This window comes from Nelumbo nucifera, chromosome 4 (assembly GCF_055504915.1).
Source record: "Nelumbo nucifera cultivar China Antique chromosome 4, China Antique-T2T, whole genome shotgun sequence".
NCBI classification, from domain to species: Eukaryota; Viridiplantae; Streptophyta; class Magnoliopsida; order Proteales; family Nelumbonaceae; genus Nelumbo; species Nelumbo nucifera.
This window is the reverse complement of record NC_142652.1, coordinates 45,963,490-45,981,843: the sequence shown is the minus strand read 5'-3', so window position 1 is coordinate 45,981,843 and position 18,354 is coordinate 45,963,490. Positions and strand designations below refer to the sequence as shown.

The window sequence follows — 18,354 nt, the reverse complement described above, 5'->3', positions numbered from 1 at the left end:
TGGATATCAGTTTTGTATGAATTTGTCTACTTACTTTTATTATTAATAATAATAAAATACTTGATTATCCGTCAAAAAAATTGAAAACAACAATTAGGCAAATTTTTTTTATAGATATCAAAACTTTTTGTTTTTGTTTCAAAGAAATTATAATGAACTTGCAAGCTTCAAGTTTCAAGCCCATAACATAGCCTACTACCTATCCCATGGGTGTTTTTGTCTCCCTCGGCAAGCCACATAACATGGGATTTTTGCTTCCAATAGATTTCCTCCTAAAGAAGCCAATGGTGAAGATTTTGTCCAGCGTTGAAGAGGGCATTATGGCTTTTAGGAGATCTAGTTTAGTTGGGCGTGTTCAACTTCCTTTCTGAGCACCCCGCCTTCTATTGTTTTAATGTTTTGAAATACTTCCAACGGTATTAAGAAAATCATCCTCATGGTTTAACCACATCTCTTGAAAGCGGAACATAGTTGGGTGGTTTTTGTTATCATTTGGCATTTTGAATAAAATAGGAGAATGATCTGAATATAAGTTCTTCAGATGTGTAACCATATTGGAATTAAATGAAGATAGCCAATGACTATTAACCAAACCCCTATCAAGTTTAGCCCATACACAAGTATTACCTCGTCTACCATTGCACCAAGTAAAAGTATTTCTAGAGAAGCCCAAATCATGCAAACCCACAGAGAGAACAAAATCTTGAAACTCCCTCATGGACTGTAAATTTGGACGGCTACCCCATATCTTTTCTTCCTCATTAAGAATAGCATTAAAGTCTTACCCCATATCTTTTCATCTTCATTAAGAATAGCATTAAAGTCCCCCAGAAGAAGACATGGCAAATCAATACCAAGTAAGGCCTCTGAGAGTAAATGCCAAAGTTGTCTTCTTTCTAAAAGGCTCATCATCTGCAATCTCCACAAAGCAATTGACAGAACATTTAGTAGTCAGTAGGCACAGTTGAGTGCCATAAAATGGCAATATGAGAATCCTCAAAACGGTTGATAGTCATTCCACTAAAGTTGAGTCTTCTAACGATAAAATGCATTTGAATCACTGGAATCTTAAGTTCAATTATGGCTATGATACCAACATCATGAGAGTTTTTCAACTTTCTAAGTCCACAAATTGTGGGCTTGTTTCTCAAACCCATGGCATTCCAAAATAAAATAGGGATTATAGCAGATAAGGGGCAACTTTTGGGCTTTAATATCAATAAAAGTAACATTTTTAATAAAATTTCAAAAATCGGTTAATTTTTTAAAAATAATATCAATTAAGGGCAAAAACATTGTTCATCTTCTTCCTCTTGCAATTCATTCATTAGTGTTGCCGCCTCCGCCCATCTCCAACAATGCCTTTGCCCACCCCCGCCTCCGGCAACGTTGCCAAAACTTCCTTGTACCCATTTTGGATTTGTTTTAATCTCCTTCAGTAGCATTTGTTTTTTAGTTGTATCCAATTTGGATTTCCTCAGCAAGGTGGACAAGATTTTATCCTTCTATTCCAAATCCCTGCGCAACTTTATAATCTCCAAAGAAAGCTTCTAGACCATTGAGATTGACTCCTCTTTCTCCTTGAAGACGAAGTCAAGTTCTTGCTTTGCAACCTCCACTTGTTGCAGAGCACGACCCATCTTCGCTTCAAGTTGCCACTGGTTTGAGACAATCTCAATGAAGGTAGTCTTGTTTTTCAGAGCTCAGAAGAATGCTCATGATTTTGTCTTTTCACAGTTTCCCTTAATTCCTCCATGATGGCTTCGACCTTCCGTAGCTTTTCTTCTAGCTCCTTCCTCATCCCTTCCTCTTCCTGTAGTGCCTTGTCTCAAGATTGTATCAAATGTTCTTTCTCCCATACCTTTTTCACTTAGACTTGACTTAACTTCTTTCTTTTTCTTGAGAACCTGCAATTCAATTAGAAGAGTTCCAATCTGTTAACGGATTTTCTTCCTTTCACTCAACCAGCTCTTCTCCTGCGCAGCAAATATGCTGATGACCTTCTCATTAGCCTTTGCATCTTCACTTCTTCTCATCAACTTGCTCAACTCTGACTCGGTTCTTTTCTCTGCCCAACGCCGTCACCTCCGCTCACCTCTGTCCCCGCCTCTGGCAACGTTGCCGGATAGATGGGAGAAGTTCACAGCAAGGTACAAGGAAGTTCTAGTAACGTTGCTGAAGGCGAAGGTGAAGGTGTTGTCGGAGATGGGCGGAGGCGTTTCCAAAGGCGGCGGAGGTGTTGCTAGAGGCGGTGGCACTAATGAACGGATTGTAAGAGGAAGAATATGAATAGTATTTTTGCCCTTAACTGATATAATTTTTAAAAAGTTAACCTATTTTTTATATTTTATTAATAATATTACTTTTATTGATATTAGGGCCCAAAAGTTGCCCTATCAGCTATAATCCCAATAAAATATTCATAAATTAAAATGAAACAAAAGACGTACCTAGACCCCCTTGGGATCTAGTTACCTATTTCTCACCAACTTGGGAACTATAATCCTTTCTTTTTTTTTCCTGTTTTTTGTTTTAACTTACTGAAAACTAGTGTACGGATTTGAATCAGCAAGTACTTCTGATTTTGTTCAAATGTTTGAATTTTGACATCAATGGAGGACTGAAAGGACCTAATTTCATCAATAGAAACTACCATTCTATTCTTTTTGTGTTCAGATAGAGAACCACGAGAAGGTGCCTCTAGAATACTAGCATCATCTTTGCTTCGAACAACCAATAAATCATCTTTGGAGACTGGAATACATAGGGATGGTATCTCCTCAATTTCTAAATCTGAAACTGATAGAATGAGATTTGAAACTTGGGCTTCATTTTTTGATTCTATGGCTGCCATGACTTGAGAGGGTTGGGGAGTAATGTTTGTCTCTTGAGGATTAGAGTGATGGAAATTACTAGGGTTTTCTAGAGGAAACCTGGGGTGGGGGTGGGGGGAGACTATCAGATCTACAACTATGTATGGCTTCATTGGAACATAAACCTCGATAACTTCCTCGTCTTTATCCGTCTCTTTCTTCTCCTTTGAAGAACTTTCAGATCTTCTAGCATGACGGTTGGCTTTGTTATGTTTGCAAACTAAGGCTTCATGGCCAACCTTGAAGCAGTTCTTGCAATAATTTAGAAGGTTTTCATAGACAACTTCTTGCCATAAGCCATTGCGACCTATACCAATCCAAACCCTAGTTGGGTGTTTTTTTAGTAAGTCAAGTTCAACACAAACCCTATCCATTGAAGTTCTGGCTAGGGTTACAGTTGCTTGATCAAACTTCAAAATGGGTCCAACTACCAGAGCAACCGAATGAAGCAATCCTTCTACATAGAAGTTTACTAGAAGGAAGGGAAGGTTGATCCAAACTAGAACCACTGAAGGCTCCTAGCCAAGTTCAAATTAACTTAGGGACCCACTTGAATAATCTGAACAAACAGGTTTTGATTTTAAAAACCTCTCTCAGCCAGGCTTTGAGGAAATCATCTTCTTCAACAAAACGAATGAGAATATGTTTGGAGTCAAGAGTTGTCACCCAGACTTCATTCTTTAGACTATGCTTTAGGCCTGCATCAAAAACTAGAATGTCTAAAACTAGTTTGGACAAAGGAGAGAAATGAGAGAGCATTGACACAAAAGAGGGTTTTGAAGAGAGAGCAAGATCACCCTTGGGATTCATCATAGTTGCCACCTAGGGATTCAATCCATAGCCTTAAAGTCCGAACAGGACAGAGAGTTAATGCGAAGAAGAGTTCTCGTTAATATTTGCTAACTTGATTTGACTATGAACTCGTGAATGAACGATGTTGTTTGTTTTTGCTATTTATTCAGATTGCTATAATCAGTCTTAATACATATTTGTCATTCTAAATTCATGATCAAATATTAGCATTAGTCGTAAATATAGGATTGGGTGATTATAGAGGAATGGAACATCCCTTACATAAGTCTATTTATAGATGAGTTGGAGGCAATAATGACAAGAGCGGTTACACATCTTTAACTATTATCTAATTACAATTTATTTAATAGGATAGATGCATCAACTATTATTGAAATTGAGGACAAGATGACCAAGGTCAATGCAAGTTGGACTGATGCCAAAGAAAAGACTCTCATTGACTTAATTAATGGTGAAAATGGTAAAAGGCAATAATAGATCAACTTCAAGCTCTAGTAGCCAAAGTACATTCAAGAGAATTTCAATAGGATTCACAAAAGTTACTATGTGCACTCCCAATTTAAGAACAAGTATAATGCATTGAGGAGGAGGGCTCAGTATAATACTTTGCTTTCTCACATGAGGTTTACTATTGACCCTAAGACAAAGAAGCCTACGACAAATGATGACGTATGGGCCAATATATATCAAGTTAAGTATGTAGGCATAATGATATGTTTGATGCATGTAGTTGCTTATACTTGCAAAGTTAATTTCATTTTAACACAAATTTTGTCGACACATGGATGGGCCTAGAAGTTTAGGTTCAAAAAATATGAATATTGGAATGAGTTGGAATTTGTCTTCCTAGGAACACAAGCCACTAACAAACATGCCTATAGTTGTATACAAATACCATTTGATAATGAGGATGGAGTGTTTGAGACACAACTAGTTGTTCATAACTGTGGTCCCAAAACTCCAATGACTTGTGAATTTGAAGCAAATGATGAAGATGTTAAGTACATAATTGATCGTCAAACTAAGGTTGGTGGACTACTGACCTTGAAGAAGAAGAAATGAAAGGCTACACCCTCCTCCTCAGATGTAGCAATGTCCATTTGGGCTGAGGCTAGTAAACTTAAGTATGAGGTGCAAAAGCTGAACCTTGAGAAGGAGATGCTTGGCCATGAAAGGTCAAGATGAGCCATCTAATGATTTAATCAAGGAGTAGCAAAGTGTTGATAGTTGCATCTTAATCTTGAATGACATATATGCAACCCATAATTTGCCTCCACAATGCTATTTGTATATATGCAACGAAATTGTTCAAAGAAGATATTTAGAGGTTCATGTTTACCAACATGTTAGATGAACTAAGGATCACTTGGTTGCATACATTGGATGGACATGATGTTTGAGGAGGGAGGGATGCTTTGTTTGGGTTTTGGGAATATGTTAGGAGGTCTAGCATAGGACTTTTTTGGAGTGGTTATGCTTTCTGATTCTTTTTCTATTACCAAATTTTAACATCCTATGTTTGTTTGGACAACTCTCTTTTATATCACTAAACCATAGATGCCCACTTTATATACTTTGAACTATGATGCTTTTTGGATCATACAAATATGTTTTGGGTCATTTACTAAAACACCCCCTATAGTTTCATGAACTTTCAACTTAGTTTTATTTACATACCTTAAATAGATTAATCCCCCGTAAATTATAAATTGTAGGGAAATACTACATTGTAGACTCTAGATTTGCTAGTGCACCTGAATATCTTACTCTTTATCTTGGAACAAGATATCATTTGAGTGAGTTTCACCATCAATCGGGTAGATTTAGAAAAAGGTTTGTTCAACTTCACCCATACTTCACTAAGGAATGTCATTGAACAATGTTTAGGCAGATTGAAGGGGAAGTTCCCCATCCTAAAAATATATGTCTCCTTGTGAGATACAATCTCAAAGGTATATAGTGGCAACTTGCTTTATTAATTACGATTTCATAAATAGAGAAGCACGACATGATTCAAAATTAGAGAGATGAGAAGTTGAAAACTTGATGGCCAACTAGGTTAATCAATATTTAGGAGAACAACTACCATTGAGAATTCGAGAAGGGAATGTTATGTCTACTCATGGCAATGATGGGTGTGAAGCCATAAAGAAGTTGATTTTATTGGCTTGTTGTGGGTGCAATGTAATTTGTTTCATGTTTTGGCTATTACTTGAAATGGCTCTATTCACCATCAAGTTATCAAAGTAGAACACTTGCCACACATCATTGGATTTTTCTATATTTGCTAGAATAACTTTACAAGGAATGTTATGGTAGTAAACATATATATGAAGCAAACAATAGACTATGTTGAATATTTTTGTTAAGTGATACTTGTTACCAAATTCTCTCTCTCTCTCTCTCCTCTTTCTTTATTGGTTGATAGTGTTAAAAGTGATATATTTGTTATTCACGGTTAATATATTTCATTCTTCATTACGGTTTTTTATTCGAAACACTTTTGTATTTGAAATTTTAAGTTTATAATGTAGTATGCAAACATTCTCAATCAATATTAATACAACCAGTATGTTTATCTTTTATTCTCGAATATTTAATAATTTAAATTAATCATGTACATTATTATGTAGTTAATTATATTATTTTGCGGCTTATGTATTTATATATTAATTTAATATTTTGAAAACAATCATGTTAATTTAATGTTTTATATTTATCTTTTGTTCTCAAATATTTAATATTTGAAATTAATCATATGCATTATCAATGCATAGTTTATTATATTATTTATTTATGTATTTCTATATTTTTAATATTTTAATTTAAACATGAGTGATCATATTAATCATTTTTCAGTTTGTAATAGTATAAATTAATAATTTACATTATTTATATAGTTTATTGTGTTATTTTTTTTTATTTTAATATTTTAAAATATGTGTGTATTAATATTTTTCATTTATATAATAATACAAATTAATCATGTCAACTATTTAAGCATTCAATATATTTAATATTTAAATTAATCATGATTAATAATATTATTTATAGATTAATTGTGTTAATTATTTCTGCACCGTTGGATTAGTACAAAGATGTAGTGTTGCATGCACATGCATTGTATATGCAAGTTTTTTACAAAGAAGAAACACCAAACAATCTTTAGACCAATGCTTTTATTTTCATTGATGTCACATGAATCGATTTCAAACTTTTTTAATACTAGATCAGTTCTCTACGTTTCCCAAGATGTTCTAGATTTTTCAAGAATTGAATTGCTTGTGCAAGGCTCAAACAACCTCTAAAGTTACATTTTTCAATAAAACGTTTACCCTAGAAATACAACATTTATACATCCACACCTCCACTGTTTAGTTATAGTGGCCTCACGTGGGGCTTTCTTTATCTCTTTCACCAGTTATGTATGGACCTGCCTTTGTTCTATACATGATTGATTCAAGGGAAGCCCTTGTGGTGCCACAAAAAGTGGGCTCTCCAGCCCCCAACCCCTCTTACTCCCAAGTCCCAACCATCCATCATTCATTATGAGCATGCAAGGCCCTTCATCAGGGTTGACAGTGTTGGGCCATCACATTCAAGCCTTGATTTGAATTGAGGTTTAACAATGGCCGAAGGTGAAAATAGGGAATTGGGGGGCTCCTAGCAACTATTTATTTAGGGGCAAAGTAGATCTGTTAAGGAATAGATAAAGCCTACATCATGGTCATTAAGTTTAGGAATTGTAGTGAGACAGAAGGAACCTTATGGTGGGTGGGACTCATATTCAGGTGGTAACAAACGACCATCGAATTAGAGTTTTTTCTTTTGAATATTAATTTTACTAATATAAATAATTACTTTTATCAATTAATGTTATCAATAATTAATAATTAATAATACTACTTATTATAAATATTATTTTATTAATTAATAAGTTTCAAATATGAATTTTATTAATATTAATAATATTTTTAATTATTATTAAATTTTATTAATAATATTATCAATTATCATTAATATTATTACTCATTTTTAATTATTATTAATATTATTATTTGTTATTTAATATTATTAATATTGTTTTTATTAATTATTAATATCGTTAGTAGTTTACTAATATTTCTCTATTATGTATTCTATTAAAAAATATTGTTTTTAATGCTTAACAACATAAATCATCTCAAATGTTGCATGGAATCATAACATTAGGTGTGGATTGAAATACACCACACATCTCAAATGTTGCATGGAATCATCTCAAAGATGAATTGATAGATTTTATATGGATTGTTCTACCTAATATAGGGTGGATTGGGCCTTTGGCCATGGGTTGGGATGCTTATGATTCAGAACCCTGGGCCTTTTTTTTTTAATTGAACCAGTACTACCAATTTTTAAAAAATTAGAACGTGAAAAAGAATCAAAACCTTTCGGTCAATCGATTTAGTAACTATTAATTCAGTTTATCAATTTTTTTTTTTTTAATTTTACAATATATATAAATATATAATAAAAAGTTATATATATATATATATTTATATATACAATTCATATTTATTAATTTATAATATATAAAAAATATAAAATATATATAATATAATATACATATATATATGAAATATATAAATATATATATATAGGGATCGGTTCAATTAATCATCATTTTTTTATTGATTAACCAAAATCGAACGGAACAATTCGATTAATCAATTTTTTGATTTGGTTTCGATGAATTTTTTCAGTCGATTTGGCTTTTCGATTTATTTTTTTGTAGCCGTGGGTTACTGAGAGAGACCCATTCAACCAAGCATCCATCCAGTTCAGCTGGAACACTGCCCAAGATAATGAAGATATACCCTAGGTATTGGTTTTGTGATCTTTGTTGGAAGAAGTGAGTATTAATATTTTATGACCATTAATCCAAGAGATGTTCTGACAACTGGGCATCCATCAACTTTTTGCACAGATGCCTTATTCTTTCCCATATTTACAAGTAAAGCTGGTCAGAATCCAATCGGCCGACAATATCAAATTTTGATTTGGTCTATCAAGGGGTGGGACCAGCAATCACACTCCAGATTGGTGACCAGATGGGGAGAGATGGAAACGATTCCTGCGTAAGAAGTTGAAAACAGTAGCCAAGGAAACCATGCCTTAAAATCGACTGACATAGATCTCTTGCTTCGGATGATGAACACCCAAGCAATCTAAACAAATTTTCATTGTCTTCGGATGATGAACACCCAAGCAATCTAAACAAATTTTCATTGTCTTCGGATAACGAAACATCTTGAAGCATCAATGGTTAAGGAGAATAAAATTCACTATCTAATCCTGATACCCAGAACATAAAATAATGATAATATTTATTAAATGAATTAAAAATAAAACTACTATAATTCCTGTAAGTTGCTCAAACTTCAGATCTTCTCTGCAGTGCAAAGATCATAAATTAATCATTTAATCTTCAGGACCCAGAAGGAAGAAAAGAAAGAAAAAGGTTAAGGTGAAACAAAATCTTTAAAACTTTGTAAAATCTCCATGACTTTTCCTTAGATTTGCAGAAGAAATTAATTGGCTCTATCCCCTAATACCCATTCATTCAAGCAAACAAACTATTAACCCTTTGTGGAGGTATTGGGGGCCTGCTGTTGCCCAGAAAGCTGTTACTCCTCCTTGCACTGAGTGAAGAACAAGAACCTCTGGAAGCCTTCTTTGAGATGGGCTTGGTCCAAGTTTTGGGGGAGCAAGCTGATAAACTTGCATAGCTTTTACAGGATTTCATCTTCTTGTAGGGATTCTCAGGCTTTGCAAGATCTTCCAAGCATTTTACATCAGATAAAGATGTGAAGGACTGTGACTTCCCTTGGAAGTGTTTTGAGAGCCCTCTCCTGCAAAGAGAAATGATCAGATCAGAACACCATCAAATATCGTTAGAACGAGAGAGAGAGAGAGAGAGAGAGAGAGAGAGTTACTTGAAGGGAAGCTCTTTCATGAGGGGGGACATCTCATACAGAGGACCTTCAGCTAGTTGTTCGGATGAAGAAGATGAACCAGGAGGGGAGGAAGAAGTAGTAGAAGAAGTTGCATCATCCAGGAAATCCGATACAGATGAGGAGCTCGAATTGCATGAAATATCAGACGAGGAAGATAGAGAACCAAGATCATCATCTTCTTCATCCACGATTCTTTGGTTCTTCGATGATCTGAAGGAAGAATCCATTTTCACTCTGATGATACCTCAACTCTCTTGCTCTGTCTTATGCCTTCTAAGCAATCAATCATGCCAAGGATGTCTGGTTCGAGACAACCGAATTCTCACGTATAAGCATTAAAGTATTTTCTTGTTGGGAACTCACCTTTATGGGCATTTATTTATATCACTGTGAAAATGGAGGTGTTCGTTTAGAACTATAAGAAGGTTGCAGCTAGCGTTTCTGTTGGGGAGGAATAGGATAAGTTTTGGTAATTAATTGTTTGAATTAGATTCGGCATTATCCACTTTTGCTTTCCTTGTCCCCCACCATTCGTACTATGGAAAAGAAACAGATTTGGATAAGGCTTTCCACGCTTGAGTTCATCCATATCTCCTATTTGGCAATAATCTTTGTGAGGATATTGTGTCACATTGGATTAGGAAGAGGATGATGACCATCTGATATGATCAGACCTAGAAACAAATACAATTTGGACCCACCTTTTCTTTTGGTAGATATGACCCTGATCATAGACCCCATATATAAATTCATAGACTACATATTGAAATGGGTGTGGGAGGAATTAAGTGGTTGTTTTGGTCCATTGGATTAAGAAGAGGATGATGACCATCAAGTAAATTTGGACCCATTTATATTCTTATTCTAATTTCTGATAAAAAACCCTAAAAAGTCATAAATAATTAGTGAATGGGTGTGTGAGAGAGCCCATTTTTTTCTTTTTTTTTATTGGATAAAAAGTTATGGAAGACATTCTTTTTTAATCACCTTTATTTGATCACCACTTCTGTAATATATATATGTTGAATCGTTGAGAAACATGACCAAATACAGTCCAAAGAAACCTTTCCCACAATTTCCTCATCCCTGTCAACAAGTTCACAGGAAGCTTCTCTTATTGTTTTCTAGCTTTGTTAAGATATCATTAGTCATTCCCAATCTCTATCTGCTCAGTCCCTCGAACTGTGGATATATTATAAAGGGGTATCCTAAGTCAACCTCCCAAACCCTAATTTTGGGTCAGATCTAAATTTTGACATTGTCATATGTAAGCATAAGCGGATAGATTTCACCATTTTAAAATGTTAATTCTCTGTGGATAAAAGCAGTAAACCTAAAAAATGGGACGAAACGGTTGAAATAGTGAAAAGAATGAATCTCCTTACAAGATATACATGTCCTTAGCCAGTAATTTATTACATTTTTATGGGATTTTTAAATGCCCCAACCCTTACTCTACCCTACCTAGGCTACCCCTAGTTTTCTATGAAACCTGTCATTGTTTAAATAGGGCCCAACTCCAATATTAAAACGTCGCAGTAGTTATGAGGAGTAGTCAAAACAGAACAGCTCCTCAGCTCCTACCAGTCAACCATTCAATATTTGAATCTCCTCCACATCTTCTCTCCATCCTTATCCTTCCATGCAAGAGAGAGAAAGAGAGAGGGAGAGGTTTATGGGATTTGATGAGTTGGCGTAATCTGAGAAATTATGTCAAGTGGAGAGAGAGAGAGAGAGGGGCGGGGGAGGGATTGACCGACAAAGTCATTAAAAAGGAGGTTATGGGATTTGATGAATTTCGGTTTGTTTGTGGATTTATCCCAATTTTGAGAAATTCTGCTGAGTGGTGCCGGTGAATGTGGGGAAGCATATCAAGTGTGGTAGGTCCCACAAACATGGCTGGATCAACTTCTTGTTAGGGTTTCACATGACAAAGTATGTCCTTTTCAATGCACATGACATGACGATGGGCTCTGTTATTCTATTGTGGGTTCTTTTGGCTAAAGATTTTATTGGCCCATCACAGACTCGATTATGACAAAGGCAAGTTGAGATTAATTAATGTAAAATAAAGACCAAGAGAATATTAGATATATAAATAGATAATAGAGATAATAACTTAGCAAGAGTTTCTCCACCACCAAAATCAATCCTGAAAAAAGTGATAAGATATAGATAATGGAGAAAATATAAGGACCACATCTGTCTGAAGAAGGTAATAGGGAAGTCTCTCAAAGAAGAAAGTGCAAGAAATAGACTGTTCGGCAAAGGAAAAAGGATCTGACAAGAGTTAAAAAAAAAAGCAAAGGAAACAAGAATTTCTTTTGGCAGAAGCAAGAAAATTAGTCAGAACCATGTGATGGAGAAACATACTGACCAGACTGAGATATGAATAACCTCTCTGGAGTTTATTATATCCCATGACCATGAATATATCATTTTATAAATATAAAGTTTGATTTAAGGATAACTCAGATGATACACAAGAAAAATAAAAAATACATTGAAAAACCACACTGAACTATTGTGGTTGGAGAAATCCATTTGGGGATTTTGCTTTACATCAAGTTCATACTAATATTTATTAATAATCCATTTACCCAAATCACCAATTTAAAGCCTGAAGACCAGAAAATACCATTATGAACTATCAACCATAGATATCCCTTTAATGGGTCATGGTTTTAAGACCGTTGTTGATGTCGGCAGTTCGACTCAGGAACCTGTGCAAATAAGCAGCCCATATTTTACCCAAAAAATCAGAATTGGGTGATGTTTGGCATTGATGGTGATTTTTCATTGTTAATGATTTTTGAAAAATTATAAAAAATTATTGTTTGGTATTATTTATATCATATAAGTAAATTTTTGAGAAGTTGGCTTTCAATTTGTTTGGTATTGATTATTTTTGTATTAGAGTTATTATTCAATGCCATGTTAGATGTCATGTCATTCTCAAAAGATCAGAATTATTTAAAATCAGAAAATGTGATCCTTGAAAACGGTCAATTTTAAAAATCGATTTTTAGCTGATTTCCAGAAATTGGTATAATTGGCTAACCAAACAAGAAAAAAAAATCATTGATTTTTTAAATTCTGATGTGGATCCTATGTGGTTCCGATTCCTGGGAAATCACCACCGATGCCAAACATCACATTTTTTGTGTCTTATCTTGTAACTGACAATTTTACTAAGCAAATTAAGGTGTCGTTTGGCAAGTCTTTTTTGAAAAATCTTCTGAAAGATCTGACAGTCAAAAGACATATAGTGAGCTTTTACATAAATATCTTGATAGCCTATAGCCCGTTTGGTTGGAAGTGTGTTTTTCTGCACAACGACGAGATGAAATAAGTTGAAAAACTCCATTGGGAGCTTCCCAAAAATAGTCTGAAATAGTCTTTTCGTGTCTTTTAAGGCTGCATCTTTTGGCAAATAAATCTTTTCCCAACCAAACAGAAAAAAACAAAAATACAAATTGTTAGACTTCTAAAAAACAATCAGTTTATTGCTAAAAGACACATCAAAGTGGTTTTGGTTCAAGGTTAGTTTTTAAATTATTGCTTCCTAGTGCTGTAAAGCTACACAAATAGGGCAATTCTGATGGTTTGTGACCACCCTCCAAAGTGTTTCAACAATACATGGCGATATTCTTATGAGATAACTTATTTGGTTGTCTCAAAAAGAATATTTTGTCATGCAATTTGGGCACAAAGCGTGCGGTTGTAGGGAGGAGTACTTTGCACTTTGTTCTAGGTTTGGCTCTGGGCCGAGCCTATATTATGGGTTACAAGAAATTTTGAGCATCTCCAGATTGAGCCATCAGTTTCAGTTTGACATAACCCGACGATCATGAGCATTTTTGGAGTATGTTGAAAAGAAAAAGGATGCATATAATTGAGATAAGGCTGCTATGATAATGTCGAATCTGGTGGGGCCGAGTTAGCATTTTCCATTATATCGGGTTCACCACTCTCATTCAAAATTTTGATAAAACCCAATCCGAGTCATTCAAATTGTACATTCATGATGATGATGATGATGGATGGATGTTTAAAATAACAAAAAAGAAAATACGATCATGTGTGGGGGCATAATGTGCACTTTATTTTATAGTTGTTCGGTAGTACCTTTTATATCTCTCTAAAGTGATAATTTAATGTATTACAGCTGCTGTTCTTCCTCCATTTCTTTCTTTCTTTTCTTCTTTTTTTTTTTTTTCCTTCCCCTTCTTTTTGTTATGTATTGTTGCTATAAATTATATCGGGTAATTAATTGTAACAAATTTCCTTAGGTTGTGTTAGAATCATTGTACAAGTATTTTTTATCGACCATTGTATTTTACACTGAATCATCATTAAGCGACTTTTTATATTGATTTTATTGATATAGTATTTATATCGATTGATGTAAAACTTTATATATAATGAGATTTTAGGCTGGTTCATGATGTAAAACTCCACTCCATCCAAGTGTATATAAAACTGAATCAGAGTGGAATTTTACGTCAATCATTATTATGTATTCTTTCTAAATGCAGATAAAACCGAACCAATGTAAATATTTACATCGTTTTTTATTTACATCAATTCCAAACATAGCCTTAAGGATAATTCCATTTATTTAATTTTGCCTTCTAAATAAATAAATACATTGAATGTCATTGTATCTTCTATAATAGAAAGAGGAAAGAGAGAAGGCAAGGGGCCTCACATTACATTGCTTGCACATTTTGTTTGGCCTCTCCCTTCTCACATGTGTGATAACTTTTTCTTTAAAGGACAAAAATAAGGGTTGGTGCCATAAATAAATTAAAAATAAATAATAAAAAATAGCATAAAATTAAATAAAAAACAAAAAATACAGAAAATAAAACTATCTAAATAAAAAATAATATAGTACAAAATATAAAAATAAAATACAAAAAATCTAAAAAATACAGAAAAAACACAAAAAAAAATTCAGAAAAAAAACAGAAAAATAAAACACAAAATTGCAAAAAATACAGAAAAAAAAACTCTAGAATGTTAAGTCCTAAAATGCAAAAATCCTTGACCTAAAATCAAGATTCACAGAGATAGTTTCCCCTGGCACCAAAATAAAAGGGGAGAAATATGAGCATTCACTCTAGAGTGATAGATTGCTATGCAACCAAGATTGATATGTAAAAGACTTCAATACACATTAATTTTACCTAATTGATAAAAAAAATTACACTAATTTTTACTTGGAAGTGCTACAAATTTGCTTGCCATAAAGCCTCCAAGAGTTGCAAATTGCAAAAAATGCTAGCCATCACCGTCGTCATTAATTGTGGTCGGTCAGTGTGTGTCTCCATCGAACGCTGGAGGTGTTAGCCGCCGCAGGTGGTCGGTTGGGTGTGAGGGATGGCCGTCGTTGCAAACTTGCTTGCCACAAAGCTTGGAAGTGATGCAAATTGCAAAAAAAACGCTGGCCGCCACTACAAATTTGTCATCGCTAGTCACCGTTAGTCGCGGTTGGTTGGTGTGTGTCACCATCGAATGCCAAAGGTGCTGGTGGCCGCAGGTGGTCGGTTGGGTGTGAGGGATGGCCGCCACTACAAACTCACCTGCTGCAAAGCCTGGAAGTGCTGGAAATCGCAAAAAACATTGGCCGCCACTACAAACTCACCGTTGTCAATCGCCATTAATCACCGTCAGTCGGTGTGTATCGCCGTCAAACGCCGGAGGTGCCGGCCACCATAGGTGGTTGGTTGGGTGTGAGGGTTGAGAGGAGGGAAGAACAAAAATGGGTTCTAACCCTACATTCAATTAATTGATTTGGGATGGGGATATTAAAGGAATTTTATTTTTTGTTTTTATTTTTTATTTTATTTAAAACATTGAAAATGAAAAAGAGAACCCGCGAACCGGTACCTAGGTCGAACGGTTTAACGGTCCGACTGCCCGGGTTAGTGGTTTTTTGACTTTTTCAACGTTTTTTAAATATTTCTGGTTTTTAGTATAATCGGACCCAGGGCTGACGTTACCAGTTTTTCTTGTCTGATCGTCCGGTCCGGTCTGGTTTTAAAAACCATGTGTGAAACGGCTTAATCTGAAACGGTTAAGCACCCAGAGAAGACTTCAATCATCCTTCTCATTGCTTTCAATGTTTTGAAATGGCTAAGCACCTAAGTTGCTTTCTCCATCCTTTCACTTGCTTGTTAATGCTCCATTTCACTTATCTTACTTTTTCGTCGACCATGGCTGATCAAATTAATCCCATACTGGTTCCTACAACATTTGACGAGTGAATATTGGAATCGACCCCAAGTCCACACTAGACAGAATTGCCTTTGTTGGTGCTATTTAGTCCCATCCTGGTTCCCACAACATGGTTATATTCCCACTGGCAACATGATTTCTGTTCCCAAGTTGATTTGTCGTAGCAGCCTGTTAGTTTATGTTGTGTGGACCTACAACTTCATAGCAGGGAAGCACTCGTAGCATGTATGACAAGAGGAATATGGAACTATGGGCAGCATGTGCAGCAAAAGGCACCCAAGATTATACCTGCAGGGGTATTGAACGAGTGAGTGGTGTAGATCAACTATGCTTAATTAGCTTTCTTAACTCTTGGTGGTAGTCGCTACTTGATATTGTGTGTATGTGTATGTGTATGTGTATCATGACGCATTTGGTTTGTGCATGTTGTTTTGAACATTGTATAGCCAGTGAACAAGTGGCTATCTAACATATATTTCTTCATCTTAGTGGATCTTCACAAGGTTCTTTGTTCCTTTTTGCTAATTAAGAAAAAGAAAAAAACTGGCCAAGCACCCATGTTTCTCTTCCAAATATATATCTTGGTTCTCCACCTGTGGCCGTGGGGTTGCTAAAATTTTTCACATGATATTTCTCCTAGATAGCCCTTTTTTGTGTGGAATTTTCTTCTAAAATTTGAACTTAGGGCTCAGTTTGGAAGGAGTATAAATACAAATATGTAGAGTGCAAAACCATGTATTTTGTATTATTTTATATGTACTTGTACTCTTTCCAAATTAAACCTAAATTCCTTACTTGAGATGGCAATACAAAGTGATCTTTGATTTTGTCTAGAATTCATGCTTACAAGTTCTAGTGATGCCTTGAAATTAGAAATGTTCTTCCATTCTCTCCATAAGCAAAACTACCATTTAAAAGCCTTTCTAAACAGGAAGTCATCTTATTTCTTTTGATCAACCTTATGTTGTTTTCTATATAGGTTTCTGCTTTTGAAATTTGAAGTGGGGAAATGGAGAAATATCAATTATATATGTAAATTCTCATTCTTATTTTCTTTCACGGACTTAATATTTTTATGCATTTTTTTTTTCTTTTGATAAATTATAAGAGAGAAATAGAAATTTCGAAGAAAGTTCATAAAGAATTTAAAGAGAAATAAAAATTTGAGTGAAAGGTTCAAGATGAATGAACTAAACATACCTTACAGAAGATATGAGTTACAAAAACTTGGACTAATTGCCTCATTGAAAGGCTTCTCTATAATCCATAATGCATGAAGAAGAAGGTCCTAAGACATTCCCTTTCGATGAGGGCAAAATCAGTTGTAAGTCAACACAAATTCTTCATTTGAAGTATGCTATGTTAAACTGATCCTTGCCAAGCCAAGGTATATCAAAGCCAAGAATTAAAATTGCAAAATTTGGTTGTAATTGAATATTAGAATTTATAGACAAATAACAAACTATTATCAACCATGAGGAACTGGTCCATTAGAGATGATATCATGCTTGAGAAATTATGATTATTTTTATCTTTGTTTTCTTCTTCTATTTACTCTTACTTCATAGAAAATGTTCCCCCTTAAAAGGTCTAATTCTGCAGTTTCTTTTCCTTGTACAAAGAGATACAAAGTAATTAAATATCACTGCTAGATGAATTTGAACATTCTGATTGGTGATATTTGTCCAACTATCAGATTCACTGGAATCTTTTAAGAAAATACTCCAAAAAGTTGCAGCTTTCTAAACTAGTTGTATTGGAAATTCCCTATACCCCATAATCAACGAACTAAACTCTACTTAAATGATTTTATAATTTTTTTTTATAAACTACCCTTACCCTTACTGTTTACCTAATTGATAAACTGTCTCCTTCCTGCTTAATTATTGTCTTAAATCACCCTTGTTGTTTTTGACATTTGACTAATTCTACTCCAACCATTAATATCCGTTAATGTTCCTTTAAAATCCATAGACACGTGACATATAAAGCTTTTTTAAAATCCAATATTTTCTTTCGTCCCTCTTCTATATATCGGAAACAACTTCTAATCTCTCTTCAATGCGGCAGAGCCAAACAATTGTCAAATATTTCTGGTTCAACTTTCTCATGATGGAATCACTGGCTTCATATTTGTTTTAATATTTGCAATTCAAATCACGGGGATCAAGAATTGGTGGACTTTGATCATCTCGGCGGATATGTGGGCCATCTTTTTTAGGGATGGCAATTTCGCGAGAATTTTCGGGTATCCAACCCATCCTGTCCTAATGAGATCCGTTTATCAAAACTCTATAGGGTTTGGGTTTTGACTTTATGGTATCTGATACCCGATACCCGAGATGCATAGATATGAACCTATTATATTATATATCATACACAAATTTATAAATTTTAAGTACTAAGATAATTATTCTATCATTAAT

The 18,354-nt window shown here is 34.5% G+C and overlaps 1 protein-coding gene across 1 annotated transcript; it reads right to left on the bottom strand.

Annotated features, from left to right (window-relative positions):
* Positions 1–9,038: 9,038 nt before the first annotated feature.
* On the bottom strand, positions 9,039–10,076 carry LOC104607004 (uncharacterized). The gene is made up of 2 exons (XM_010272490.3): positions 9,665–10,076; positions 9,039–9,580 (listed from the first exon to the last, which is right to left on the bottom strand). Exons 1-2 carry the CDS (start codon positions 9,910–9,912, stop codon positions 9,292–9,294), a joined length of 537 nt encoding a protein of 178 aa, XP_010270792.1. The 5' UTR covers positions 9,913–10,076; the 3' UTR covers positions 9,039–9,291.
* Between the last annotated feature and the right edge of the window lie 8,278 nt (positions 10,077–18,354).